This window comes from Oratosquilla oratoria, chromosome 1 (assembly GCF_046742065.1).
Source record: "Oratosquilla oratoria isolate Oo_2021 chromosome 1, ASM4674206v1, whole genome shotgun sequence".
NCBI lineage: Eukaryota > Metazoa > Arthropoda > Malacostraca > Stomatopoda > Squillidae > Oratosquilla > Oratosquilla oratoria.
In genome coordinates, this window is record NC_134777.1 from 124245014 (window position 1) to 124272906 (window position 27893).

The 27893-nt window shown below is 40.8% G+C and overlaps 1 protein-coding gene across 8 annotated transcripts in view; it reads left to right on the forward strand.

The window, feature by feature from the left end:
* Positions 1 to 26907, forward strand: part of LOC143026341 (uncharacterized) — a 56178-nt gene extending 29271 nt beyond the window's left edge. For 5 of the 8 annotated variants that reach the window (XM_076186605.1, XM_076186616.1, XM_076186586.1 and 2 more), the window contains 7 exons: positions 762 to 920; positions 2745 to 2978; positions 10398 to 10519; positions 11317 to 14549; positions 22079 to 22161; positions 23151 to 23276; positions 24654 to 26907. In XM_076186605.1, the coding sequence (XP_076042720.1) occupies positions 762 to 920; positions 2745 to 2978; positions 10398 to 10519; positions 11317 to 14549; positions 22079 to 22161; positions 23151 to 23276; positions 24654 to 24827 (4131 nt within the window). In that variant the 3' untranslated portion in view covers positions 24828 to 26907. The remainder of the gene's footprint in view (positions 1 to 761; positions 921 to 2744; positions 2979 to 10397; positions 10520 to 11316; positions 14550 to 22078; positions 22162 to 23150; positions 23277 to 24653) is intronic. The other 3 variants (XM_076186595.1, XM_076186568.1, XM_076186624.1) reach the window with 3 other exon arrangements.
* The last annotated feature ends 986 nt before the right edge of the window (positions 26908 to 27893 follow it).

Here is a 27893-nt window from a genome sequence, read left to right on the forward strand (position 1 = left end):
AAAGTAAAAAAAAAAATATCAGGACAATATACAATTGGAACAAAGGAAGTGAAGAAAGTGGGATCTGAAAAAGACCTGGGAGTAATTATCTCAAATGACTTTTCCCCTGGTAAGCAAATAAACAAAATTGTCGGAGAGTCCTATAACTTGCTAAGATCAATAAAGGTGGCTTTTACCTATTTAGATGAAGAAATGGTTAAAAAATATTAGTCACACTACTAAGGCCTAGACTGGAGTATGCTGTGACACTATGGTATGAAGTACCTAAAATAAAATAAAAAAAAATTGAAAGAATCCAGAGAGCAGCCACGGAAGTGGTCCCAGCACTTGCAAACCTGTCATATGAGGAGAGACTGGATAAATTGAAATTAATGACTTTGGAACAAAGAAAAGAGGTGACCTACTGACCATTTACAGAATCATGAAAGGCATGGAAGTCCTTGATAGAGAGGACTTATTGAATTGGAATAAGAGAAATACAAGGGGACATATTAAGAAACTTGAAAAGGATAGTTATAGAAGAGACATGAAAAAAAAAAAATCCACACAGAGTGGTGGATATCTGGAACAAACTGGATAAAACAATAGTGTGTGCAAAAACTATGCATGAATTTAAGAGCATAATAGACACTGCGAGATACAAAGACTAGACACCACAAGCATAGTTCCCCTTCCCATAAGATACAACTAGGTAAATAAACACACATACATGCACACAAATACAGCATTCAGTTGAATATGTTATTCTTTATCTTTTCAAGGTTTGCAACTGCAGTGACCGGGAAGATCGCATGCTACTATGTGATGGCTGCGACCTGGGCTTCCACCTGGAGTGCCTCACTCCTCCATTGGACTTTGTGCCTATTGAAGAATGGTTTTGCCCTACCTGTGCACTTTCAATTACAGATACAGTAAGAGAGGTATGATAATGTCTTTAATCCTTTAACAGTTGGAGTGTGAGTGCTCAACTAAAAATAACTACTTGATAATAGCCATAATAGATACTGAAGTATGTTACAGCATATTGTTTACTAACAGCACATTGTTCAGTTAAGATATGTAGAACAATTAGGTGGTGGGGTAAAGAAGTTATATAGTCCCACACTCCAATTATTTCTTCCATTTCTTCAAAATAGTGTTTTTGGTAAATCTAGGCTGGGAACTATTATTCAATATATATTACTTGTCTCATCATCTTCATAGTGTTCCATCTGCTTTTCATCTTAGTGATGCCATCTCTGTGTCTCATCACTCCTTGTGCATTTCTTCACCTTACATGTGCTTACATTTACTTTCAGCATTTTCACTTCAAACCCTCCCAATCAGATTAAATGGCCAACTTCTATCACTGAACATACATATATATACTAAAGGCTTTTTTTATTACTTTCATACCACTGAACAAATACCCTAAATTCCTAGACCTCATTTGTGGTATGCATATGTTGGAATAAATTAGTTGAGGCAACAGTGTGTGCAAACACTATTCAAGAATTTAAGAACAAACTTGATGCTGAAAGATACAAAGATTGGTCACCACGAGCATAACTCCCTTCCCGTGTAATACAACTAGGTAAATACATAAAGGACCTGATATAGAAAAGAAAAATACCAAGAACACTTTCAAGTACAAGTTTTAACCAAAAGAAAAATACATTAATGTCAATGTACATACAACTTTTAAGAACCACAGTTATGCCTCCACAGCATGGTTTCCAATAGTCTAGAAAAGAAACAAGCCATCTTACTGACAACACAATATAAACGAACCACTTTAATAGAACATGTACACATGGAAACCAAATTCCTACCCATAGAGCAGTACATGAAAATGATAGGTGTACAGTTATTTATGAGGACTTTAAAAGTATCATACAACTACAGTACTACCTCTCATTAACAGACTAAAAGGGGGGTAACGGTGTCCGTTGATGTGAATAATCCGTTGATTTGGAGTGGTTTTTGGGTGGCATAGTGATTGCACAGCACTAAACAACAGCACCGAAAACACAGCAAAAACACCGCAAACACAGATAATTACATACATACATACATATACCAAGGCTTTTTTCCCCTTACAAGGGAGGTAGCCAAAAAGGGAAAGGCATAAAATCATTTCCACCCATTCCATCCCTGAATACACTCCACACCCCTCCACCCTCCCTCTCATCTGATGATGGGTCATCCCTGGATGATGGGTCATCCCTGCACCTTGTCCACTGCCCTGGGTCAGAAGCAGTTCCGCAACACAGCTAATTAATGGCCGTTAATGACAGGTAGTACTGTATAGTAGTATCATACAACTCATCTTAATCATTTTACCACCTATGCCTCACAACACGTCAATACAAAAACACAAAAATTGCATTACATCATGAAACAAATACTCCAAGACTGCCCCAAACACCACGTTCCACCTAACTCCCCCAGGCATCACTCAACAGTGAAATCCCTCCCACAATAACATAGAACCACTTGGACACAACTTCATCCAGGTCACCATCCAGCTGTAAAGCCATTATCATCACAAAATAGACCTGGCCTCATAAGCAAATTGTCCCAAGTGCAATCACCACACAGAAGACATGAAGCACTTGAAGCACTTCAACCTACCCTGCCTTACTCTAGTTTTACCAAGATAGACTTGTACACCAATCTTGTGGCTGATTCTGGTTACCTTGGAGCATAGGTCTCCTGTAGGAGAAACCTGGTGCAATGGATTAATTGATGTTGGTCACACCTAGGTCTCAGCTGCTCAACCAAGCACTTCACAAGCCACAGAGGGTCCCAGTAGTAGCAGCAGCAGCCAAAGAAGAACATCATCAAGACGTGGTGAGCGTCTCATTCCACGCACTCGTGCCACTGAGAGGATACGGGAACGCATCACACAAACTCGCAAAGTGCAGAGAAGGAAACTGCGGAGGAAAGAGAAAAGGCAACGACAGAGAGCCAAGAAACGGATGAAAAAGAGAATAAAGGTAAGCATAAGCCTCTTCCTTTGTTATTTGGCCCATGTGGAATACTGAATGCCCTAAACTCATTGAGATATGATAGAGTTTATATATACAGTACGTACATATACAGTAGACACAAAAAGTGTTTTAGAAATGGCCAGTCTTCACTGGAGGAAACCTTTATCATTCTGGGCCTCACTTTTGGTACATAACATCAAAGACCCAGTACATAACTTTGGTACAAAACTTTTGGTACCATAACATCAAAGACCCAAGTGTGAAAACAAACAAGAAATTAACCTCTTCACTCCGGGGCACATCGCACGTCTGGCAGCATTAGCTGCCCAACGTGCGATGTTGCGTCATAATAATCGCATTATAAAAAATAAAGTCAGTGCTCAATCGTTCGTTCTCTTTCACCCTGTATTTTGATAACCATAGAAAATTGATGAAGCCAGTTTAGAGAGAATGGAAATTACGTAGGTACGACTACAATAAATATAATCAAGATGGTGACGTCGGCATCATCGAGTACCCACTAGCTCCTCATGCCGCCTACGTAGGCGTCACCGTATGGAAGTGGTTAAACATACTACTGATAACAGTATATGGTCAAGTATTTGGGTTGCACATATAGATAACTAATCAAGCCTTTCAAGAAAGACTACCAAACTCAATATAACAATGACCCCCAGCTATAAGTCACACATAGAAGACTCTCCCACACTAAATAGGAATCACACTAGCATGTCTGCACTGACTGGACACCATCCATCATTAAGACCATACCAACACAGAAGAGGCCTGGATACAGACTCAAACTGCCCCAGATGTTATTACCACACAAAAGACACAGAACACCTTATACTACCATGCCCCTCACTGATAATACACTGACAATAACATATCTTTTCTATTTGATTTGTGGTCCCAACTGGAGGCTGTTGCCAGATTCTTGGAAGCTGCATGTCTTCTGCAAGAGAGACCTGGAGCAATAGATTGGATTGGACTGCAAAAATATACACTAATCACTATAAACCACATATATGAACCATACTTGACTACACCTCCACAGCATGGTTTCCAACAAATAAGAAAACAGACATCTTACAAACAACACAAAATGTACCATTAAGATTAATAACTGGCTGTACTAAGACAACAGAGTTTGGAAAGGTTTGCAAAAGAAGTTGAAGATAAATGTGGGTAAAAGTAAGGTGATAAGACATACAAGAGAAAAATGTGTCAGCAAATTGGAAGTGAGTATCAATGGAGAGAGATCAGAGGAAGTGGATAGCTTTAGAATGTGGTGGGAAAGGGAGGAGTGTAGGTAGAATGTAGATCGAGAGAAGTGAGTAAATGCCTTGGGAGATTGAAAAGTATAATGAGAAATAGACATATGAGAATGGATGCTAAGAGGAGATTGTATGAAGGAGTGATTGTGCTGACAGCACTACAAGACAGAAACGTGGAACATAAGAGAGGAAGAGTTTGAATATGTTTGAGATGAAATGCCAAAGAAGTATGGTAGGGGTTACTAGGTTGAATAGAGTGAGAAACGAGGTGAGGAGGAGAGGGGGGGTGGAAAGGGAGTTGGAAGATAGGGTTGATGAAAGAGTATTGGGATGGTTTGGACACATGGAAAGAATGAGTGAAGAAAGACTAGTAAAAGAGGTGTGGGAGGCAGAGGTAGAAGGAGTGAACATGAGGGGGCAACCCAGGATTAGATGGATGAGGATGGGGTAAAAAGGGCATTGAGAAAGAGTGGAATGTCTGTTAAGGAAGGAAGGGAGAAGACAGAAGGGGTGAGGGGAGAATGGTTGTGTATGGATGATGTTGTGATGCATGGAAGGGAGTGGGTGGGGGATGGTGGGGAGGAAGTATGTTTGAATGATATTTTGACACAGCTTGAAGGAATTTCTCCTCATCTTCTCTATTTCTGCGTGAGGGGATGGGCGTGATCCATGGATGACGCATCGTCCAGCAGGAACCAAGATAAGAGGGAGGGAGGAAGGGAGTGGTAGTGAATGGGAGTGGAGTTTGTGGGGATGAAATGGGTGAGAGTAGAGTTTACGCCTTTGTTTTTTGGCTACCTCCATTGTAAGGGGGAAAGACTGTTGGTATAGGTATGTATGTAGTAAAACAACATAACACTCAGAAATAAAAAAAGCACCACATTAGAATGGGCACACAGTACTCTGTAACAGCTTACAAACCTTCCCACCTCTGGCACCATATCACACAAGCACTGAATGTATAAAAGAACAATCTATCTACATACATATACCAAAGGCTTTTTCCCCCTTACAAAGGAGGTAGCCAACAAGCAAAAGGCATAAAAACCATTCCCACCCATTCCATCCCTAATACATTCCACTCCCCTCCACCCTCTACCCTCCCTCTTATCTTGGCACCTCCTGGATGACGGGTCATCCCTGCATCTTGTCCACTGCCCTGGGTCAGAGGCAGTGTCGCAAGACACAGCACATCCACAGCAAGGCCGCTTCATTAAATTGGCGACCCCCCCCCTCTCCGTCCCCTCTATCTATTTATATATATACATGGGAGGTACCCAAGTCAAAGGGCAAACACCCACTCCCACCCATTACACTCCCATCCATTCCACTCCCATCCACCACCCTTTCTTCCCTCTCATCTTGGGTCCTCATGGATGATGGGTCATCCCTGTATTCCACCCAGTGCTCTGGGTTAGAAGCACTGCAGCAAGATACTGTATATCCATAGCAAGGCCACGTCGCTTAATTGGCGACCTCTGCTCTCCATCCCCTCATGCAGAAAAAGAGAAGACTAGGAGAAAACCTTTGGGCTGTGTCAAAATATTAATATATAACCAATCCTTAACTCCCCATCCCCTCCCTTCCTTGCATGAGAGTATCATATATACACAGCCATTCTCCACTCACCTCTGTCTCCTGCCTTCTCCCTTCCTTGCTCAACAGACATTCCCCTGTTGCTCAATGCCCTTTTCAATGCCCCGTAAAAGAACAATGCTAGAAATGTACTTCTCAAACATCTACAGTAATCTGCCCCAAGCACCACACATCCACACAAAAACACTCAGATAAAAAGTACCCCACAACATACCTTAAAATTACTTAACCAGAGAAACTACTTCCCAAGACAAGTAAGAACCACATTGGCATAATTGTGCTCAGGTCATCATTGTGCATTAAAGCTACTAACACAGAGTTGTCTTGGCAGCATATTTCAATTGCCCCAGATGCAACCACCACAGAAGACCAGGAACACCTTGTTCTACACTGCACCTACTCTCACCCAATTCGGACAACACAATCTCTTATGTGGGTGACTTGTGGGCTGAAGTGGTGACCATGGGGATTAGAGGTCACCTGCAAGAGAAACCTGGGGCAACAGCTTGGTTGAGTAAAGGACTAAATTGATAGCTGTGTCTGGTTTCCTCTGGGCTAAGAGTCTTCTGCAAGAGTGAACCAGGGCAACAGAGAATCAAATCAAAGAAACAACCATCAGTCAAATTGAACAGTAAAGTTCTACCACTGGAGAAAAGCAACACAATCCTAGGCCTTACTTTCGACATGCATATGTCCTTGAGTCCACACATTAAGGATCTGATTGAAATAGAAAATAATAAATAAGTAAATAAATAAACAAATACACAAATACATACATACATATACCAAGGCTTTTTCCCCCTTTCAAGGGAGGTAGCCAAAAAGGGAAAGGCATAAAAACACTCCCACCCATTTCATCCCTAAATACACTCCACACCCCTCCCACCCTCCCTCTCATCTGAGCACCTCCTGGATGACGGGCCATCCCCGCACCTTGCCCACCGCCCTGGGTCAGAAGCAGTGTCGCAAGACACAGCACATCCACAGCAAGGCCGCTTCATTTAATCGGTGACCCCCCCTCTCCGTCCCCCCTTGCATATAAGGAGAGGACGGGGAGAAATCCCTTCGGGCTGCTTCAAAATTTACTCACACATACTACCCCACCCCCCACCCCCCCCGCCCATTCCTCCTCATGCAATCACAACATCATCCATATATAACCATTCTCCACTCACCTCTGTCTTCCGTCCTCTCCCTTCCTTCCTCAACAGACATTCCCCTCTTCCCCAAAGCCCCCTTCACCCCATCCATCCACCTCATCCTAGGACGTCCCCTCATGTTCACTCCCTCCACATCTGCCTTCCATACCTCATTTACTAGTCTTTCTTCACTCATTCTTTCCATGTGTCCAAACCATCCTAATATTCTTTCATCAACCCTATCTCCCAGCTCCTTTTCACCCCTGTTCTCCTCCTCACCTCCTCATTTCTCACTCTATCCAGCCTAGTAACCCCCACCATACTTCTCAGACACCTCATCTCAAACACATTCAAACTCCTTCTCTCTTCTTCTCTTATGTTCCACATTTCTGCCCCATACAGTGCTGTTGGCACAATCACTCCTTCATACAGTCTCCTCTTCGCATCCATTCCTAAATGTCTATTCCTCATTACACTCTTTAATCCACCAAGGCATTTACTCGCTTCTCTCAATCTACATTCTACCTCCACCTTCACTCCACCTTTTCCTGCTACACTTGCACCCAAGTATCTAAAACTATCCACTTCCTCCAGTCGCTTTCCCTTAATGTTCACTTCCAGTCTACTGCCACTTTCACCCCTTGTACATCTCATCACCTTACTTTTACCCACATTTATCTTTAGCTTTCTTCTATCACATACTCTCCCAAACTCTGCCACCAGCTTCCTCAATCCCTCCTCCGACCCTGCCACAAGCGCCACAAGCAGATAAAATATACATACCAAGATCAATAGCAAGCACAGTTTTTGGCTAATAGCAAGAAGCATTAATCACAGTATACAGAGAACTCACAAGAACCACACTCTACTATGCCTCCATAGCATGGTTTCCAACAATCAAGAGAACACAAGTATCCTACAAACAACTCAAAGCATTAAGAATAACTACCAGATGCACTAAAACTATTCCAGCAGAATGTCTATACTCAGAGATTAAAATCATTCCTATAGAACACCATATGATAATGATAGGTACTCAGCCAGATAAATGTGACCAAAAAACAACTCCAGCATTATACTACTCAAAGATTTACAACAACCTATCACCAGTACTAACACATCCATATAAAAACATGTACACACTTAGTTCACAGGAGATGCACTCAAAAACTGACTCCCAAACTCTGTAATCTGATTCCCCACCAGGCATCAGTCTAACTGAGAAATCCCTATCACAGCGTTTCTCAACCTTTTACCCTTATGTAACCTTTAAAATAAATTGCATGTCTCAAGGAATGCCTGTGCAAAAAAAAAAAAATCATATACCATATCTTTCTAATAATAGGTTAGATAGGATGATGTGTATATTACATTATTACAATAACCTTTGCTGAGCGGGTTAGGGCGTCGTTATTTGCGACAAATGTCGAAGGGATGGCGGTTCAAATCCTGCCTCCGGCGAAGTTGAACCAAGGGCATGGTTCATTAAATTCCACGCTACAAAGTCCTCTGTAAGGGCCACTGTCCTAGCCTTCCAATAGGAGGGAGTTTGTGACGTTAAACCATATCATCACAATAACCTTTTGTGGAACCCTGGTTGAGAAACGCTGCCCTAGCATGATAAGCAAGAACCACATTGTCATGACTGCACTGAGGTCATCACCCAGCATTGAAATTACACTAACACAGAATAGGCCTGGCCACAGACTCTTATTGGCCCAGATGCAATCACTGTACAGAAAACACTGAATACCTCATCTCACACTGCCCCAGTCTCACATTATCCAGACAGTAACACAGTATCTCTTCGTGACCAGTGGGTCAATCTAGTGGCCATTGTCAGTTTCCTGGGAGCCATGGGTCTCCTACAGGAGAGAACTGGGACAACAGAATGATTGAGAAAAAGGATTGTGGTACTCCCCAAGGCAGACGTAGCTCCTCTTGGGGATCGGTGCCACCTGCGTAGAGCCGGTGGGCAGGGCTGGTTGCCGCTGTTTGGCCCCCAACTCTTGGGGTTGGGGGGTGGTCCCACAATGTAGACGCTGCGGCTCCAGGACACTTGCTGCAGCCACCACAAACACATCACACCCGCTGCACTACATAGCAGAACACCCACACACACCAAGAAACATTAAAACAACACCCAAAGACCTATATCACACACAGATACTCTCTTCTCTTCCTCCACAACCACCAAATACCAGCCTCTGGAAACATATTCATAATCATATCACTCACCGCTCCATTAACACACTGAAAGACAACACACTGCTGCATGCCAGACCCCCTGATATCCACCCTTCTGAATCCTCTCTCCCATGAAAGGACAGAGTCCACCTGGCCAGACTGCGGTGCGGCCACCACCCAGCATTTCTTAGCTACCAGAAGAGGCTGGATGACCACATTGTGAACAGCTGCCCAGGATGTAACACTTCACCCCATACCATACAACACATAATGGAAGACTGCATTATACACACTCATGCACGCAAACAACACAATATACACTCTATAAAGGATTTGTGGGAAAACCCAGTTTCGGCTGTGGCATTCCTTGGGGAGACAGGACTGCTCGGACAGACAGTCTAGCGAACGACAACAACAACAGAATGATTGATTAATTGATCCCATATTGATGGATATTACTCTGAGGAATAGACATTTGGGAATGGATGCTAAGAGGAGACTGTGTGAAGGAGTGATTGTGCCAACAGCACTGTATGGAGCAGAAACATGGAACAAGAGAGGAAGAGAGAAGGAGTTTGAATGTGTTTGAGATGAGATGTCTGAGAAATATGATGGGGGTTACTAGGCTAGATAGAGTGAGAAATGAGGAGGTGAGGAGGAGAACAGGGGTGGAAAGGGAGTTGGGAGATAGAGTTGATGAAAGAGTATTAGGATGGTTTGGACATATGGAAAGAATGAGTGAAGAAAGACTGGTAAAAGAGGTATGGAAGGCAGATGTGGAAGGAGTGAACACGAGGGGACGTCCTAGGATGGGGGGGGGGGGGGTGAGGTAGTATGTGTGAGCAAAATTTGACGCAGCCCGAAGGGATTTCTCCCTGTCTTCTCCTTTTATGCATGGGGGGACGGAGAGGGGGGTCGCCAATTTAATGAAGCGGCCTTGCTGTGGATGTGCTGTGACTTGCAACACTGCCTCTGACTCAGGGCAGTGGACAAGGTGCAGGGATGACCCGTCATCCAAGAGGTGCTAAGATGGGAGGGAGGGTGGAGGGGAGTGGAGTGTATTTAGGGATGGAATGGGTGGGAATGATTTTATGCCTTTTTCTTTTTGGCTACCTCCCTGGTAAGGGGGAAAGAGCCTTGGTATATGTATGTATGTATGTATGTACTCTCACACAGTCATGTTTTATATTTTTGGTGATTCTTTTGCTAGGCTTTATCTTTTACAGTCTATTTATGAAGATGGTAACATAGATAATATGCGAAAGGACAAGAGAAATGAGGCACAAAGAATAGGAACAGCACTGTCATTGTATGCAGGTGTGGATAGTGACTTCGAACCAGATTATGCGTAAGTTATGCAGTTGTGTTTTTGCTGTGTTGAAAGTTACCTCAAGTTTCACAAAGCATAAAACCTACAGTCTCATTGTGGCTGGCAGTGGTCCTTGAAACCTCTCGCAGATCTCTCAGGGAAGAAATTTTGGACTTGTCCATGTTGTATCATTGTGGAACTGTTTCTATGTCACCAGGTCAAAGTGGTAGGGAGTGGAGAGCAATTGCTGGTTATCAGTTCTCCATGTGTGAAAAAGTGTAAGAAATACATTTGAAGTTGATAAAGAGAGATTTTGGGCACAGGGTGCCAGCCCCTCCTGATGAGGTGATTGGGTTGACAGGTTTTGCAAATGGGTAGCATTGCTGTCCATCTTAATGGACCACCACATTCTTGGTCCCATGAAAAGTTGATGCAGCTCAGGGATGTTCATCTTGTCTTCTTCATAAATTATTTTGATTGAATCAGGGATGGGGGGAACAAACACTCAATGATAAAGTGGTGGAAATGAACCAGCTTTTGCTCTCAGATTCTGCTGTGAAAGAGCTATGATTCACTGCATGGCCTTTTACAAGTAGTGTGACGAGGGACAGGATTGACCCTTCATCCCTGAGTTCTTGAAATGGATGGGTTTTAAAATGAATCATGATTATGTTGGATGTGTTTGTGTGCTTTGACTTGACCACCCACCACAAAGGTCCATAGATATATGAACTATTTTCCTGTAAAATGTTCTCATATTATATTATTGTATAGTAATTTATTGCAACTTTGCTAGTGTATATTAAAAGGTTTTCTTGTACTACTGGTCTTTACAGAGATGACAGTTATGCAGATGGTATTTTGTATGCTTCAAATCCAACTCTTTATAGGCCAGAAGACCGAAAAGCTCACGCAGCGCGTACAATACGAGAGAGTGCCATCACACCCCAGGCAAGTTACCGTGGTCGAAATCCTGCACTAAAACAACTTTTACTGCCCAATGCCGCATCAGAATCTACTGATGTCCTCAGTGGAATTTTAGAAAACCAGTTTGTCCTCCTGTCCAACTCAAAGAATGTGTCACTAACAGATGAACGAAAGCTTGTTAAGCGGCCTGGTATCTCAAGTGATGCATCTAGTGTCTTCCAGGAGGAGAAACTCAGTTTTAAAGAAAAACCTCTTCCTTCCCGTCAGGAAAAGGAAGAACCAAATTGTTCAGGGGGCTCAGGAACCCAGCAGGAAGAACACCAGACTAATTCAAGATCCAGGTCTCCACAGAGGTCATCTCAGTGCTCTCCTCCATCAAGAAGTTATCGGCATCACAGCAGATCTCCAAATCATAGACATCGAAGTGATGAGGAATCTAGTCAATGTAGATCATCAAATAGTGAGTATCGATCTCCACTTGATACTCACCGGTCACCCCTGGACAGTGACCGCAGAGCGGCACACTCCTCATACCAGAGAAGACCTTCATTCTCCCGTAGGGATGGAAGACACTATCGCCGATCACGGTCTCCAGATTGGAGAGGTAGAAAGTATGACCACCACAGGCAGTACAATCATTCCCCATACAGGAATAGGTCACCAAAGAGGAGAAGTAGATCTCCTCATCGTCGGTCCAGGTCTCCCAAAGGCAGTAGCCCGCATTCAAGCAAATCATACCGATCACAAGACAGAAGAATGTGGTCGGGGGATGGCTATGATGACAGAAGTGGGTCAAAGGGCTCGCCGTCTGACAGACATTACAGAAGAGACAGATCACCTGGCAGAAGAGATCGGTACCATCAAGATCGACACTATAGAAGAGATAGGTCTCCGTATAGACATGACCGACATTTTTCAAGGAAGTCTTACAACTACAGAAGATCTCGATCTAGGTCGAGAGAAAGAAGCGGAAAATCTGACAAGTCGTTTTGGCGACGTACAGATTCGTTCCCTGGCAGCAGAAGTACTGGAGAATCGATACCACAGAACGTAGGTTTACATAGCGTGCACACCATGAATACCGCACCACCACCAAAAATCGAAAGTAAAAGTGATCAGCATCTCACAAAAATAGAAACCTCACACAGCAGTGACAAGTCGAGATCTGGTTCTCCAATGTCAATTGATGAGAGTGATGATGAGGATCGAAAATCAGTTGAACAGTTGATTGAAGAAAAGCAAAAGCTAGAGAAACAGTTAGAAAAAGTAGAATTATTTGAACAGAAAAAGAGAGATAGCTCTGTAGAAAAGGGAAAGACATCTCAAAGTACACATGCCATCTCTGATGACTCCTCAGATGACAGTGACTCATCCAGTTCCTCTGATTCTAGAGAAGAGTACTATTCAAAGAGGTCAAGTTATTCCTCAAGTTCAGATGTGAAGGAAAAGAGTAACAAGAGGAGAGAAGGGTCATGTGAACAGCATAAGGACTCAGACAAGGAAAAGGCAAAGATAAAAAAGGCAAAGAAAATTTCATCTCTTTTTGGTGATGATCAGCCAAAATCAGAGTCAGGAGCCAAGAAAGGAAAGCTCAAGGATGAAAAGCAGCACAGAATAGAAAGACGAAAAATTTCCTTGTTTGGTGAGTATGATGATGAAGAGGCAGAGTTAGAAATTGAGAGCTATTCAAATGCCAAGTCAAAGTCTGCAATAGTGGAGGCTGAGCTGAGTGATAGTATGGAGTTACCTGACTCACCCTATCAGCAAACGGATAAATCAAAAAGAAAAGATGATTCAGTCAAATCAAAATCATCCAAATCTAAGGAGAAAAACAAGGATAAGAAGGCTCTTGACTACAGTCCTTTATCTTCGGATTACAGTAGTGATGACAGTATTCCTTCAAGTTCCAGGAAGCTATATGACAGTGACTTTTTGAGTGACTCCAAATCTGACAAAAGCAAGAGTTATAGTAAGAGTAAGGACACCAAAAGCAAGAGTAAATCTAAGAAGTGGAGTGATGTGGACAACCCCCCTGAAGAGTCCGTCAAAACCAAGGCCATATCATATGATAAGCTTTCAAGTGAGGACTCGGACCTTTCGTCTGAGTTTGATAGCAGAGCTACAAAGGAAGGAGATAGACTAATGAAGGGTAATATGACTCCTCCAAACACAGATGGTGGTAGCTCATCAAGATGGGATGAAAAATCAAGACAAAAAGGAAGTGAAATTAAATTGAACGATAAACTTCTTGATATAGATTTTAAGTCAATTTTAAGTGATGTACAAAAATTTAAGAATTCAAAATGTGGCACTGAAAACCAGATTAGTATGGACTTGGAAAAACTTCCATATGAAACTTTTCTAGACATTGAGGAAAAACTTGATTCAAAGCAAAAAGACAAGAAATCTAATGACCCGAAGGAAATCAAAAGCAATGTAGGCGAAAGTCGTGCAACAGAGACAAACAGAAGGAGTAAAACTGAGGGTCTCTATAAACCAGATTCCAAAGTTTCAAAGACTTTTGATGTGAAGGCAAATCGGTTTTATGATATTCCAAGTTTCAAGGACGACAGTTCACCAACCAGGGTTGAAAAGTCCAAGAAAAAATATGATGGAGCCTTAAAACCTAGTACTGATCTCTTTGGTGAGATTATGGCGAATGTTAATAAAAACAAAGACAGAAGTAAACCTAATCCATCTTGCTCTTCAAATGAAAATATGAAGTTCGCTAAATCTCCTGGTGTTGATGCCTTGTTTGGCGACATCAATGATATAAGTGAAGATTCAGCCAGCTTACAGCTTCCTTCCTCTGTTGGCTCACCAGTCAACAATGGGGAACCTGATTTTATGAAGCTGAAGAAAATGAATGAAGAAATGTTTGACTCCATGAACTTTAGTATGTTGGAGGATAGAGTAGATACCCGATGGAAAGAAACTCCAAAAACAAAGAACATTCCTCAGGAAAACAAGAAACAGGATATAACCTATGGAACAGATGAAGAGAAAACTCAGGAGGCTGTGGCAGAAGACAACCTTAGAAAGAAGGAAGAGATGGAGAATGCAGAAGAGATGAAACGCCTTTTAAACAGAGATCATAGAATTTCTGATGGGAGAAGATTGTCTTCAGAATACAGCAGTGATGGTAAGTAATGATTAATATTATGCCCGTACATTTTTAGAATCGGTTAAGATACAAATGAACAGACAGGCAAGTAGTTTTCAAACAAATTACACACACTTTAAAAAAAAGAGAGAGGTGGATTAATTAATGAAGTGGATAGTATGTAATGGTTTTGTGTTCTGTCTATACCAGAGCACCTTAGTAACCGTTCATGGTCATCAGTCTAGCCCATAGATCTTGTAGTAAAGAGACCTGAATTTTTTCATCATTGCTTGTGAACAGGTAGTGGAGGATTACATTCTATTTTTTGTCTGTGATGTGATCACCCAAGGCATGTAGTATCAGTGATGAGTTTGATTTAGTGTTGGTTTGTGGTGGATGGATTGGGAAATGTCTGTCAAGCAGTGAAGGGAAGGGATAGAAGTGATTGGAGTGAAATTGTAATAGTAATAATGATTGTTACCCCAAACATGGGAGAAAAAGGAAAGAGAACATTTTTGGACTGAACTGAGTGAATGCACCATTTCTTAAAAAGAGAGAGTGAGTCATGGTGTACAGTTTGCTAAACTGGGTAGTGAATTAGTTGTAGCCAGTTACAGTGTACACTAAATAGCTCCTACTTGGTAGGTAACCATAGAGAAATCCTTAGATCTGCATATTTTCTTTTCTTCTCCCACATATGCATGACCAATCTTCACCCTAATGATGTAGGATATGTCTAGGGAGATGTATTGAAAGCTATAAGGTAGAGTGTATATGTGGTAAGAACAGCTGACTAAATATTAAGTCATACACCCCAAGACATAAATCTAAAAGAATAAACATTATCACAATACTCATGAATCACCACTCCCTGCAATAGATTGGGTCACCACTGAGCACAGAAACAATACCAACAAAAGATTAATCTGGTTCCATATAATCCAGGGGTAGTATGTGTGAGTAAATTTTGACACAGCCCGAAGGGATTTCTCCCCATCCTCTCCTTATATGCAAAGGGGGACGGAGAGGGGGGGTCGCCGATTAAATGAAGCGGCCTTGCTGTGGATGTACTGTGTCTTGCGACACTGCTTCTGACCCAGGGCGGTGGGCAGGGTGCAGGGATGACCCGTCATCCAGGAGGTGCTCAGATGAGAGGGAGGGTGGGAGGGGTGTGGAGTGTATTTAGGGATGAAATGGGTGGGAGTGTTTTTATGCCTTTCCCTTTTTGGCTACCTCCCTTGAAAGGGGGAAAAAGCCTTGGTATATGTATGTATGTATGTATATAATCCAGAGGCTCACATAACACTGAGGACATGGAATGTATCCTCTACTGACCCACATGTACTGAATACAGACCTCACTAAATTTAAGTTCTAAGAGATAACCCAGAGATTATTGCCAGCTATCTCCAGGTGCAGGGTTCTGCTTAGGGAAATCTGAGAAAACATACATACATACATATACCAAGGCTTTTTCCCCCTTACAAGGGAGGTAGCCAAAAAGGAAAAGGCATAAAATCATTCCCACCCTTTCCCTGAATACACTCCACACCCCTCCACCCTCCCTCTTATCTTAGCACCTCCTGGATGACGGGTCATCCCTGCACCTTGTCCATTGCCCTGGGTCAGAAGCAGTGTCGCCAGACACAGCACATCCACAGCAAGGTCGCTTCATTAAATCGGCGACCCCCCCTCTCCGTCCCCCCAATGCATAAAAGGAGAAGACGGGGAGAAATCCCTTCAGGCTGCGTCAAATTTTGCTCACACATACTACCTCACCGCCCATCCCCCTGCCCATTCCACCTCATGCATCACAACATCATCCATATACAACCATTCTCCATTCACCCCTGTCTTCTGTCCTCTCCTGTCCTTCCTCAACAGATATTCCCCTCTTCCCCAAAGCCCCCTTCACCCCATCCATCCACCTCATCCTAGGACGTCCCCTCATGTTCACTCCCTCCACATCTGCCTTCCATACCTCTTTTACTAATCTTTCTTCACTCATTCTTTCCATGTGTCCAAACCATCCTAATACTCTTTCATCAACCCTATCTCCCAACTCCCTTTCCACCCCCGTTCTTCTCCTCACCTCCTCATTTCTCACTCTATCTAGCCTAGTAACCCCCATCATACTTCTCAGACACCTCATTTCAAACACATTCAAACTCCTCTCTTCCTCTCTTATGTTCCACGTTTCTGCCCCATACAGTGCTGTTGGCACAATCACTCCTTCATACAGTCTCCTCTTAGCATCCATTCCCAAATGTCTATTCCTCATTACACTCTTCAATCCACCAAGGCATTTACTCGCTTCTCTCAATCTACATTCTACCTCCACCTTCACTCCACCTTTTCCTGCCACATTTGCACCCAAGTATCTAAAACTATCCACTTCCTCCAGTCTTTCTCCCTTAATGCTCACTTCCAGTCTACTGCCACTTTCACCCCTTGTACATCTCATCACCTTACTTACCCACATTTATCTTTAGCTTTCTTCTATCACATACTCTCACAAACTCTGTCACCAACTTCCTCAATCCCTCCTCCTATCCTGCCATAAGCGCAGTGTCATCCGCAAACAACAGCTGGCTCACCTCCCACTTTTCTCCATTTTCTTTAACCATCTTCAATCCCTTGCCCACTACCCTTGCATTTACCTCTCACACTACCCCATCCATGTATAAGTTGAACAGCCAGGGCGATATAATGCATCCTTAACGAAGTCCCACCTTTACCTCGAACCACTCACTCTCTCCATTTCTAATTCTGACACAAGCTCTACTACTCTCATAAAAACTCTTGACAGCTCCCAGAAGCTTTCCTCCTATCCCATATATCTGCATAACCTCCCAAAGTGCCTTTCTGTCTACCCTATCGTAAGCCTTTTCCAGATCCATAAAAGCCCAAAAAACATCCTTCCCCTTTCCTATAGCTTTCTCACATATTTGTCTTACCACAAAGATCTGATCTACACAACCTCTACCTGTCCTAAATCCACACTGTTCCTCACCAATTACTCCCTCTGTTCCTCTCCTAATCCTCTCAATCAAGATCCTCCCATAAGCCTTCCCAACTACACTTAACAAGCTAATCCCTCTGAAACTACTACATTCACACTTGTCCCCTTTTCCCTTGTAAAGTGGAACTATACAGGCACTCCTCCAGTCCTCCAGCACTCTACCCTCTCTCCAGCAAACATTAGATAACCTCACCAGCCAGTCCACCATCACTGTACCTCCTTTTTTTAGACATTCTGCATGGCATCCATCCAGACCAGGTGCCTTACCTGCTTTCATCATCTTAACAACTGCCTTCACTTCATCCTTCCTTATTTCTTCTCCATTTTCCTCACTACTCACTCTCATTTTCTCAACATTTCCCACTGCAACTATCTTTCCCTCCCTATCCTCCTTCACATTTAGCAACTCCCTAAAATACTGTGCCCATCTTCCCCTTACTGCCTTCTCTTCCATTATCATCTCTCCATCTGCACCTTTTACCTTTTCTTCTCTACTTGATTCGCCTCCTTTTCCTCTTAATTTCTTTCCAAAACATCTTTTTATCACTTTCAAAATTTTCTGTCATACTCTTACCCCACTTCACATCTGCTCTCCTCTTTGCCTCCTTTACCTTTTGCTTTACTTCTCTTTTCTTTTCTTTGTACCTCTCATATGACTCCCTCGTCCTATTTTGTAACCAATCTGTGAAAGCTCGCTTCTTCTCTTCTACAACCGTTTTTGTTTCCTCATCCCACCATTCACTACCCTTCCTTCAATTTCCTCCTGTCCTTCTTGTTCCACACACCATCCTTGCACACTTTGTGACTCCCTCCTTGAACCATCCCCATTCCTCCTCCACACCTAGCTTTACTCTATCCTTCACTCCCACTCCTCCTTCAGCTTCTTCTTGTACTCCTTCTCCTTTTCCTTTTCATTTAAAGAGTTCACTCTAAGCACCTCCCTACCTTTTGTCCCTTTCCTCTTTCTCCATCTATCCTCCACTCTCAACTTACCTTCCACCAAAAAATGATCTGATATTCCCCCACTCTCTCCCCTTAGCACATGTACATCCTTAACTCTTCCTATCATAGTCCTATTTACCACTACATAATCCATCAATGCTCTATCTACCACCCTTCCCTCCACCACCCTCTCCCATGTGTACTTATGCTTGACTTTCTTCTGAAACACTGTATTTGCTATCATCAACTCTCTTTCTAGACATATTTCCACCATCAACTCTCCACTACGATTCTTTCCTGGAACTCCACATTTCCCAACCACTCCATCAATTGGACCATTTCCTACCCTAGCATTAAGGTCTCCCAGTACTATTACATTGATATTTCTCCCTAAATCCTCTATGCACTCATTTAAATCTATCCAAAAAGCCTCCCTTTCTTCTACACTCTTCTCACTGCCAGGCCCATATGCACTTACAAAGACCCACATCTCCTTTCCCAGTTTCACCTTCATCCACATTATCCTTGAGGAAACCTCCTTCCACTCCACTACACGTTTACCTATCTCCTCACTACTAGAATAGCCACCCCTTTCCTCCCTCGCCCTCTCTTCACTCCTAATAACCTCCCACTTACACTCCCAAACTTACACTCACCCTTCCCTTTCAGCTTAGTTTCACTCAAAGCCAACACATCCATCTTTCTTCTCACAAACATACTACCTATCTCTTCCCTTTTACTCTCATCTGTACCACATCCACGCACATTAAAAGACCCAAACCTTAGGGTGCTGTTTCGAAAACTCCCAGACCCTCTTATGCCTTTACTTTTTCGTTTTGGAATGTCCCCTGTGGGGCTACAAGGAGAAGGATGCCTAGTTCCACTCCCCGTCCCTTTCTTCTTGCCTCTTACGATCCAAGTGGAAATACTTGGTGGCAGTATTCTTTTCCCCCAACACAGGGAATTCCCCCACAGCAGAAAATGAATACTCAGAGAAATGGTACAGGACAGCAGCAAGGGGTTGGGGGACAGCATAACGGAGGGACAGTCGTAGTATAAAAGTGTCATCATTTATCTTAAGAGTTTTCCTCTATCATAGACAAAATGATGTGTGTCTCTGGTCCATAGGGGTGCCCCATACAGACCCTAAAGTATCTACTGCATGCTACTTTGCCACAATAACAAGCAGTCAATACCCCAGACAGAAAACAAGTAAAGGTAAATCAGGGCAATGACCAGTGCAGTATCTTTATAAGACCTGTGAAGATTTAATCATAAATCAGAAAATAGGTAACCCATAAATAATACTATTCCAGCATACCTCTGTACCTTTTGTTTGTATTCTGTTTTGTGGATTTATCCATGGATGAAAACTGAGTTATGTCAGAAATTTCTAAATCTTCTATTTCTCCGGTACATTCTGGCCATTTTGCTTTGTTTTGTTTATATGTTTTTGTGGGCAGTTTTTTATTTTATTTTATTTTTTTCTGTGTGATCTTTATTGGAAATTGGTCATAGGGGAGGTCATAAATGGTTTCTTACACTTGTATTTTGCAGGAAGGGGAGCTATGCTCGTGGTGTCCCGCCTTTGTATCACGCAGTGTCTAGTTTGCTTTTAAACTCATGAATGGTTTTTGCGCATACTATTTCATTATCCAGTTTGTTCCAAGTGTCCAATACTCTATGTGGAAAACTGTTTTTCTTCAGTTCTCTTCTATAGCTATGTTTTTTTATTTTCTTTCCATGTCCTCTTGTGTTTCTCTTGTCCCAGATTAGTAAGTCCTCTCTATCAAGTATCTCTGTGCCTTTCATGATTCTGTAGATGGTCAGGAGGTCACCTCTCTCTCTTCTTTGCTCCAGCATCGGTAACTCCAGTTTAGCCAATCTCTCCTCATATGATAGGTTTGCAAGTGCAGGTGCGATTTTTGTTGCTGCTCTCTGGATTCTTTCTATTTTCTTTATATTCTTTTTGATACTGGGGGACCACAATGTCGCCGCATACTCGTCTAGGTCTTATCAATGTAACCAATATTTTTTTTATCATGTCTTCGTCCAAGTATGCAAATGCCACTTTTATTGATCATAGCAAGTTGTAAGTCTCCCCGATATACAGTGCAGGTGTGTATGTTTAAACGTGTGGTGAAGTTGCTTATTGATTGTATTGGGGAGGTGGATATATTTTTAACGAGTTCACTGGACTTCAGTATTTTTAATTTTAGGAGTTGGTGTAGGACATTTTTTCTTCTTTAGTCTGGTTGTTCCTTGTATGGGAAAATTACATGTGAGTTTGTAAATTGTCAATATATTAATGATACCCCTATGGATGAGAGTAATGCAACATTCTTTTATTAGTGGAGACTAATTTCCACAAAAAAAGAAAGAAATATGCTGATCACTTTTAACTTTACTATTCCTCTTCTCTACTATTAGATCTCTTACCATATCCATAACTCCACCTTTTTGGCATAATATTGTCCCCAAGGATAGACTTGCTGGTTATTGCTTATGAAATACTAATGATCCACTTGTTTGTGCTGCCATATGGGTTGATGTATGATCAGGTCACTGTCAGTATATAATTTTAAGTCATTGGTGAAAGTTGAGGTATATATCCTTGGGGTGTTTATGTAGTGTGTGATAATTTGATACACTGTTGTATGTTTTCCTTATTTGCATCTGAATAGTAATTATTTCTACTGTAGTGTCTTAGTGATGGTTTAGTTTCTTTTGCAAGAGAATAATATCCTGTTGTGTAATGGTGTTATAAGTCCATCTTTATGTTGTGATTTGTCGTCTGATTGTCATGTTTTATGGAGGCTTGCCATGTGGTCTGTAGTAAGAGTTCAGTTTCCTGTGTTATTGTTACATGTAAGAATTGCTGCAGCACTGCATATTTATCATTCTGTTAATGGTTATTTATAATAAGTTTAGGATGTGTTTATTTTGTGTTGGGATGTTTTTGGCTAATGATTAAGGTATGTTTAGGCAGTAGGTCTAGTTTGTTGTGTATTGTTTAGTGCTGATGTGTTGCATTCTAAGTAGACCCATTAACAGCAGTTGTATTGAAGGATGTTTGTGTATTTGTATGGTCTGGGTGTGTGTCAGTATCATCAAAGGGTAGGAGCCAGTGTGCTGCTTCCTTTAACAGATGAAATAAGTTTATAGTCTATGAAACTGAAGTGTGAAAGAATGAGTGAACATTGGGCCTATTCCAGAGCTGTGGTTATGTTGGTATAGCAGCTGTTTATTGGTTACTGCATGACTCTCTTCAGGGGATTTAGTGACACCCTTTGGACCAGAGTCATGCATATTCATTCATAATTGGAGACCATCTTTAATTAAAGAAGACTGGTGAATTTCTTGACTTGTACTATCTCTCCTGTCTACTACCTTCCTTAAAGCTTTCCTTTACTACCTGTATGACTCCACCTCTCTAGTGTGACATTATCCCCAAGTTGAGAAGTACTTATCAGCAACAAAATAAAATGCCTAGAAACCATCAACCACTATGATATTTTATAATGGAAAGGAACTTTATATATCAAGATAACTAACAAATATGTATGTATTTTTAATCTTGTAATACATTTTGTTTTCACATACAGAGAAAAAGGGTACACTTTCCAGCAAGAAGATTGACTATAAAGTACCACATACTAAAGATCCAGAAACTCTAAAGAAGATTAAAGTAAGTACCGTTTTGTACTTGTTATTAGTCCATGTCTTCCATGTTCTTATTCAGTCTTGCCACATTGCCTTCTTCCACTGTAACCTTGCCTGAACAAGGTCTTGGAGTATGATGTTTTTGGTCAAGATATAACATTATAGTAAAATGACTGGATCAAAACATACAGAATTCAGAACATTGGGCAATAGTTGCTATATGACTCCATTGAATTTTGGGGATACTGTAATCAGGTTAAGATCAAGATCAAAATCACTGAGAATGTTAAAAGGTTTTTTGGCTGTAACTTCCAAATAAAATCTTTCCAGCTTAATTCAGACAATGACCAAAGTAACCAAATTTTATTATAATCTATTTCAGCACAGTAATGAAAAATAATTGTCATTGAGAGGTAAAATTCAAGGTCATAGATTTCTTAAGGCCCTTAAATTATAAACGGTTGAGGATAGATTTTCTACTCTTAATTAAGAGCATGTTGGAAGTTCTGTGTAAGATTTTGCTTTGACCTTGAATGTCCTTGAAAGGTCATACTCAAGGTCACATAGTTTTGGAGGGCTATAACATGAAAATGATTGCAGATATATATTTGATACTAACAACATATAGAGATGCATATTTGACCTCTTACATGCTAGAGCTTTTATCTCTTTATATTGTCTCTTTCTCTCTATATATATATGTATATATATATGTATATGTATGTATATCTTTCTTCCTTTCTATCTCTTATTGTATTAACAAAAAATTCCAGGAAAGGAAACGATCTTTGTATAGGGAGTCTGAAAACTAACATAGTACTTTAATGGGTAGTAAGGAATTTATTCATATATATACATATATATATATATATATATATATATATATATATATATGTATATACACACACACACATTTTTGAGGGACAACTGGAGATGTCTTTCAGTACTATGAATCGAGTGCTAACTCAGGTAATTCGTGTATATTAATATATCATTCTTTTGTCACCCATGCAGCAACAAAAGGCAGTACTTGAGGGAAAGGTTGTTGAAGAGGTAAAGAAATGGCTGGACCCCTACTACCGTGACAAAACAATCAACCGTGTTGAATACAAGGAAATTGTTGCCAAGTGTGTTAACAAGGTAAGACCAGATAGTACTGCAATGAGTTGATCAATTTCTTCAGTTGGGATCGATGATGGGTGCCTGTTGGTAGTGTTCCGGCAACATAGATGTTGGAAAGAGTCACCTCCTTGCCACTTGTATTCAAAACCTACCAGTACTTTCATTACCATCATGAGGAGCAGCTATGAAAGGCTGGCATTAGATTTCTGGACCAGGCTTAAGACTTATAGCAACTCTGGACTACTACCACTAATACAGTCTCTCTCTCTTGCTCTCCCTCTCCCTTTCTCTCTCCCCCTTTCTCCCTCTCCTTTTTTCTCTCTCTCTCTCTCTCTCTCTCTCTCTCTCACAATCTCCCTCCCTCTGCCTCTCTCTCTCTCTTTGTGTATATATATATATATATCTTCTTCATCCTCATAGAATTATGTGGTGAAAACAGTCAGGATCTGTCTCCTACAGACACAGTTCGTTGGTCCTGCTCTTACCAGGGACTGTAATTTACTACCCTTTTATATTTTATAGTAATTTTAATGAAGCCTGATACTTAAGTTCATTTATCCTACTTTCTACTACAGTCTGCTCAAAATCAAGGTTCTGTATGTTCTGTATGTGTGCTGATTTAGGGGGTGGGGACCTGATACCTCTCAGACATAGAAGGACTAATGTTGAATGAGAATGACAGTCTACATCTCATCCTTGCCACAATACTGTTTTTTTCTTCTTCTTCTTCTTCTTCTTCTTCTTCTTCTTCTTCTTCTTCTTCTTCTTCTTCTTCTTCTTCTTCTTCTTCTTCTTCTTCTTCTTCTTCTTCTTCTTCTTCTTCTTCTTCTTCTTCTTCTTCTTCTTCTTCTTCTTCTTCTTCTTCTTCTTCTTCTTCTTCTTCTTCTTCTTCTTCTTCTTCTTCTTCTTCTTCTTCTTCTTCTTCTTCTTCTTCTTCTTCTTCTTCTTCTTCTTTTTACTACTTCTACTACTATTACTACTGCTACTGTTATTATTACTACAACTATTGCGATCACTACTATTTTTTTCACATAAGGAGAGCAGACAACCGGTGATTTTTTCAGTAACATAAAGCAGAACCACATTAATACAACATGTTTCCTGGCATACAGATCTATGGGAGGTTTGAGGACATTTTATAGACTACTGTGAGTCAGAGAGTTTCCATTCAGTGAAACTTAGGGCAGTAATAATTATCATGATTATTGCTTTAGTTTGGCAATTTCCTGATATCAAGTTTCAGTATGAATTTTTTTAACGTATCAAATGAAAAAGCAGAACATGCTTCTGTCCAATACTCTGCATAGAATTCATACTAATAAGTTAGAGTCAACATCATCAAAATAACAAGTTAGGAGAATATTCAAGTAATGTTTTGGTTACCCTATTTTACAGGTTGTAAGTGCCGAGTGTGGGGACGTTATTGAACCTATCAAGATGAGAGCGTTGGTTCAGGGATACATTAAAGTGCATCGCTACTACCGCTCCAAGAAGGAAAATAGCATAATAGCAGGAGGCGGATCAGGAGTTTTGAGCAAGCTGGACCAGCAGTTGGATTCAAACTCTTGATAACTACTTAAAGGCACATTTTAATTTGTGTTAGGTTTAACAGAAGCAGTTAAGTTGGAAAAAATGTGTCTAGATATGAGAAAGATTAATTAATTGTTGATTAGAAAGAGTTAGGTATTGACTGTTGGAAGGATTGTATTGTATCATATAACAACAATAGATTTATGTAGGGCTGTTTTTGTTCACTACAGCAAATTTAAGTCAGAATGCCTCAACTGAAAGATGATATTGTTAGTCCAGTACATTGTAGAGCCAATGGACCTTTTCTGTGGTATTTCTTTACAGAAATACTTGCTTCTATGACTGGGCAAGTGTATGATCTTCAGAGTGTGATATGTAGGGTATGCTTACCACATGCCTTTGAACTTATATTTTTCTGTTAAATATGGTTGATTCTTTGCAATCAAAGAAAATGTAAACAAGTGAAGAACTAAGTGCTTGTGGGAATAGCATAACCTAAATGGTAGCATCTTTGAAGGTGGTAAGTTTGGTAATCAGGAGATATGAATGTTGAGTAAAGAATTAACAAAATACAGGAAGTATATCAGAGTTTGTGTAATTTTACTGGATTGGTTGCTCTTCATTTTCCTTTCCCAGATAGAATTACCTTCTGCATTTGCATTATTGTATTTTATTTGTGGGAAGAGACATGTGGCTGTATTTTTCAAGTTCCTCAAAACTAATCCCCCTCCCCATTTTGCCCGAGCTGTGTAGTGGTTTTGTAATAGGGTTTTGCTCAATCCTATAAACTATGTTGATTTTTTTTTCTTTTTCCTTCTTTTTTTTCATGTCAAGTTAATGCACTGTTTTCAAACAAGTTAGGTTGACATGTTTACAAATTGGTTTTGCAGGTTGACTGGAAAAACCTAATAGCAACAGTAAAGGGAGCCTCGTCAATATATTTTATTTCTCTGTTTCTCTCTCTCTCTCTCTCCCTCTCTCTCTCTCTCTCTCTCTCTCTCTCTCTCTCTCTCTCTCTCTCTCTCTCTCTCTCTCTCTCTCTCTCTCTCTCTCTCTCTCTCTCTCTCTCTCTCTCTCTCCTTTTCTCTCCCCTCTCTTTCTCTCTCTCCTTTTCTCTCTTTCTCTTTCTCTCTCTTTCTCTCTCTCTCTTTCTCTCTCTCTCTCTCTCTCTCTTTCTCTCTCTCTCTCTCTCCCTCTCTCTCCCTCCCTCCCTCCCTCTCCCTCCCTCTCCCTCTCCCTCCCTCCATCTCCCTCCTTCCTTCTCTATCTATCTCTCTCTCTCTCTCTCTCTCTCTCTCTTGTTTACTCTTTCTGTTTTTTTCTCTTCCTCTGTGTCTGTCTCCCCATTCTCTTACTCTTTTTTTCTCTCATTCTCTTTCTCTCTCTGATTATAATTAAAGTTATATAGATTGGTTTTTTGTTCCACAGAATCCATTAAACTGATTTGTATGTATTCTTGTAAATAGTCCAAATTTGGTGTAACAAAAGCCATAATGATGGGTTCAATCCTTGAAAATTTTAATCCTGTATTTAGCTGGGTATTGGAGGACAAATAAAGATTAAACTTGAGGATCTCATTTTACACTTGCAATTGTATGTGCAGTATTAGACTTATGCTTTCTAACTCAACAAACCTTTACCTAATTTAGGTATGAAACGTGAATTCTCTCTCACACACAGATATACAGATACACACACACATATACATACATACACAGTTTGCTGGTGTAGTGGTACTATCTTGGACTTCTAACACAACAGTCCAAAAATTTATCCCACGAAGGGTTTGAAAAGCATTACAACAGTGAAAACAGTCTTTCTCTCCCTTGGGCAAATAGTTGTAGTGTGTAAGGTCACAGCATTACCCATAGAATGAGCCATATGAGTTTTGGTGCTCTTATCTGGAAGGGTGTTAGCTGTTGATCACAAGTTCAGCATGTGATCATGATGAAATACACATACACACAAAACTACTAAAGAAAGTAAGTATGGAAAAAGATTCTGAGTCACGACAGAGAGACCTGGACAAGGTTGGAAATGGAGTCAGAAGTGGGAAGTGAACTTCAGCATTAAGAAATGTAGTATAATGGAAATTGGAAAAAGTGAAAAAAAAAGAATATTAGGACAATATAAAATCAGTGCAAAGGAAGTAAATAGAGTTGGTTCCAAAAAGGACCTAGGAGTAATCATCAAAAACGACATGTCCCCAGACAAGCAAATAACTAAAATAGTCAGAGAAACCTACAATTTACTAAGATCAATAAAGGTGGCTTTTAATTACTTGGATGAGGTAATGGTAAAGAAAATACTAGTCACACTGATAAGACCAAGATTGGAGTATGCTGTGACACTGTGGACACCCAGTACAAAAAAAATATATATAAGGAAAATAGAAAGAATCCAAAGACCAACAACAAAGATGGCCCCAACACTTTCAATATTGACAAACTGGAACTACCAACCCTGGAGCAAAGAAGAGAAAGAGGCAATCTATTGGCCATTAATAGAATCATGAAAGACATGGAAGTTCTTGACAGAGAAGACTTACTGAAGTGGGATAGAAGAAAAACAAGGAGACATGGAAAGAAACTCAAAAAGGATAGTTATAGAAGAGATCTGAAAAAAAAAAAAAAATAGTTTTCCACACAGAGTGATGGGTGTCTGGAACAAATTGGATGAAACAATAGTGTCTGCAGACACTATACAAGAATTTAAAAACAAACTAGATGTTGCAAAATACAAAGATGGGTCACCACAAGCATAGCTTTCCTTCCCGTATAATACAACTAGGTAAAAACATTACACACAAACACACACACATATGTACATGAGAAGAGATTCAGCCCTGTATATTATAATTAGATAAACTAGGTAAACACACATACACATACACACATGCACTTACACATGCACATTTCCTACGGGTGGATACCAGAAGACAATAAAATGTGCAAGAAAAACATAATTATAATTTTCCACAAGCAAAGAAAAAAAAATCAAATAGTGATCATTTAACCAGTAGAATTTTAGGCAACCAATTTAAGAGAAGACCTGGGTAGTCAGTGATGCAGAATAAAACTGAGGTGATTTGATTACCTTGCTCTC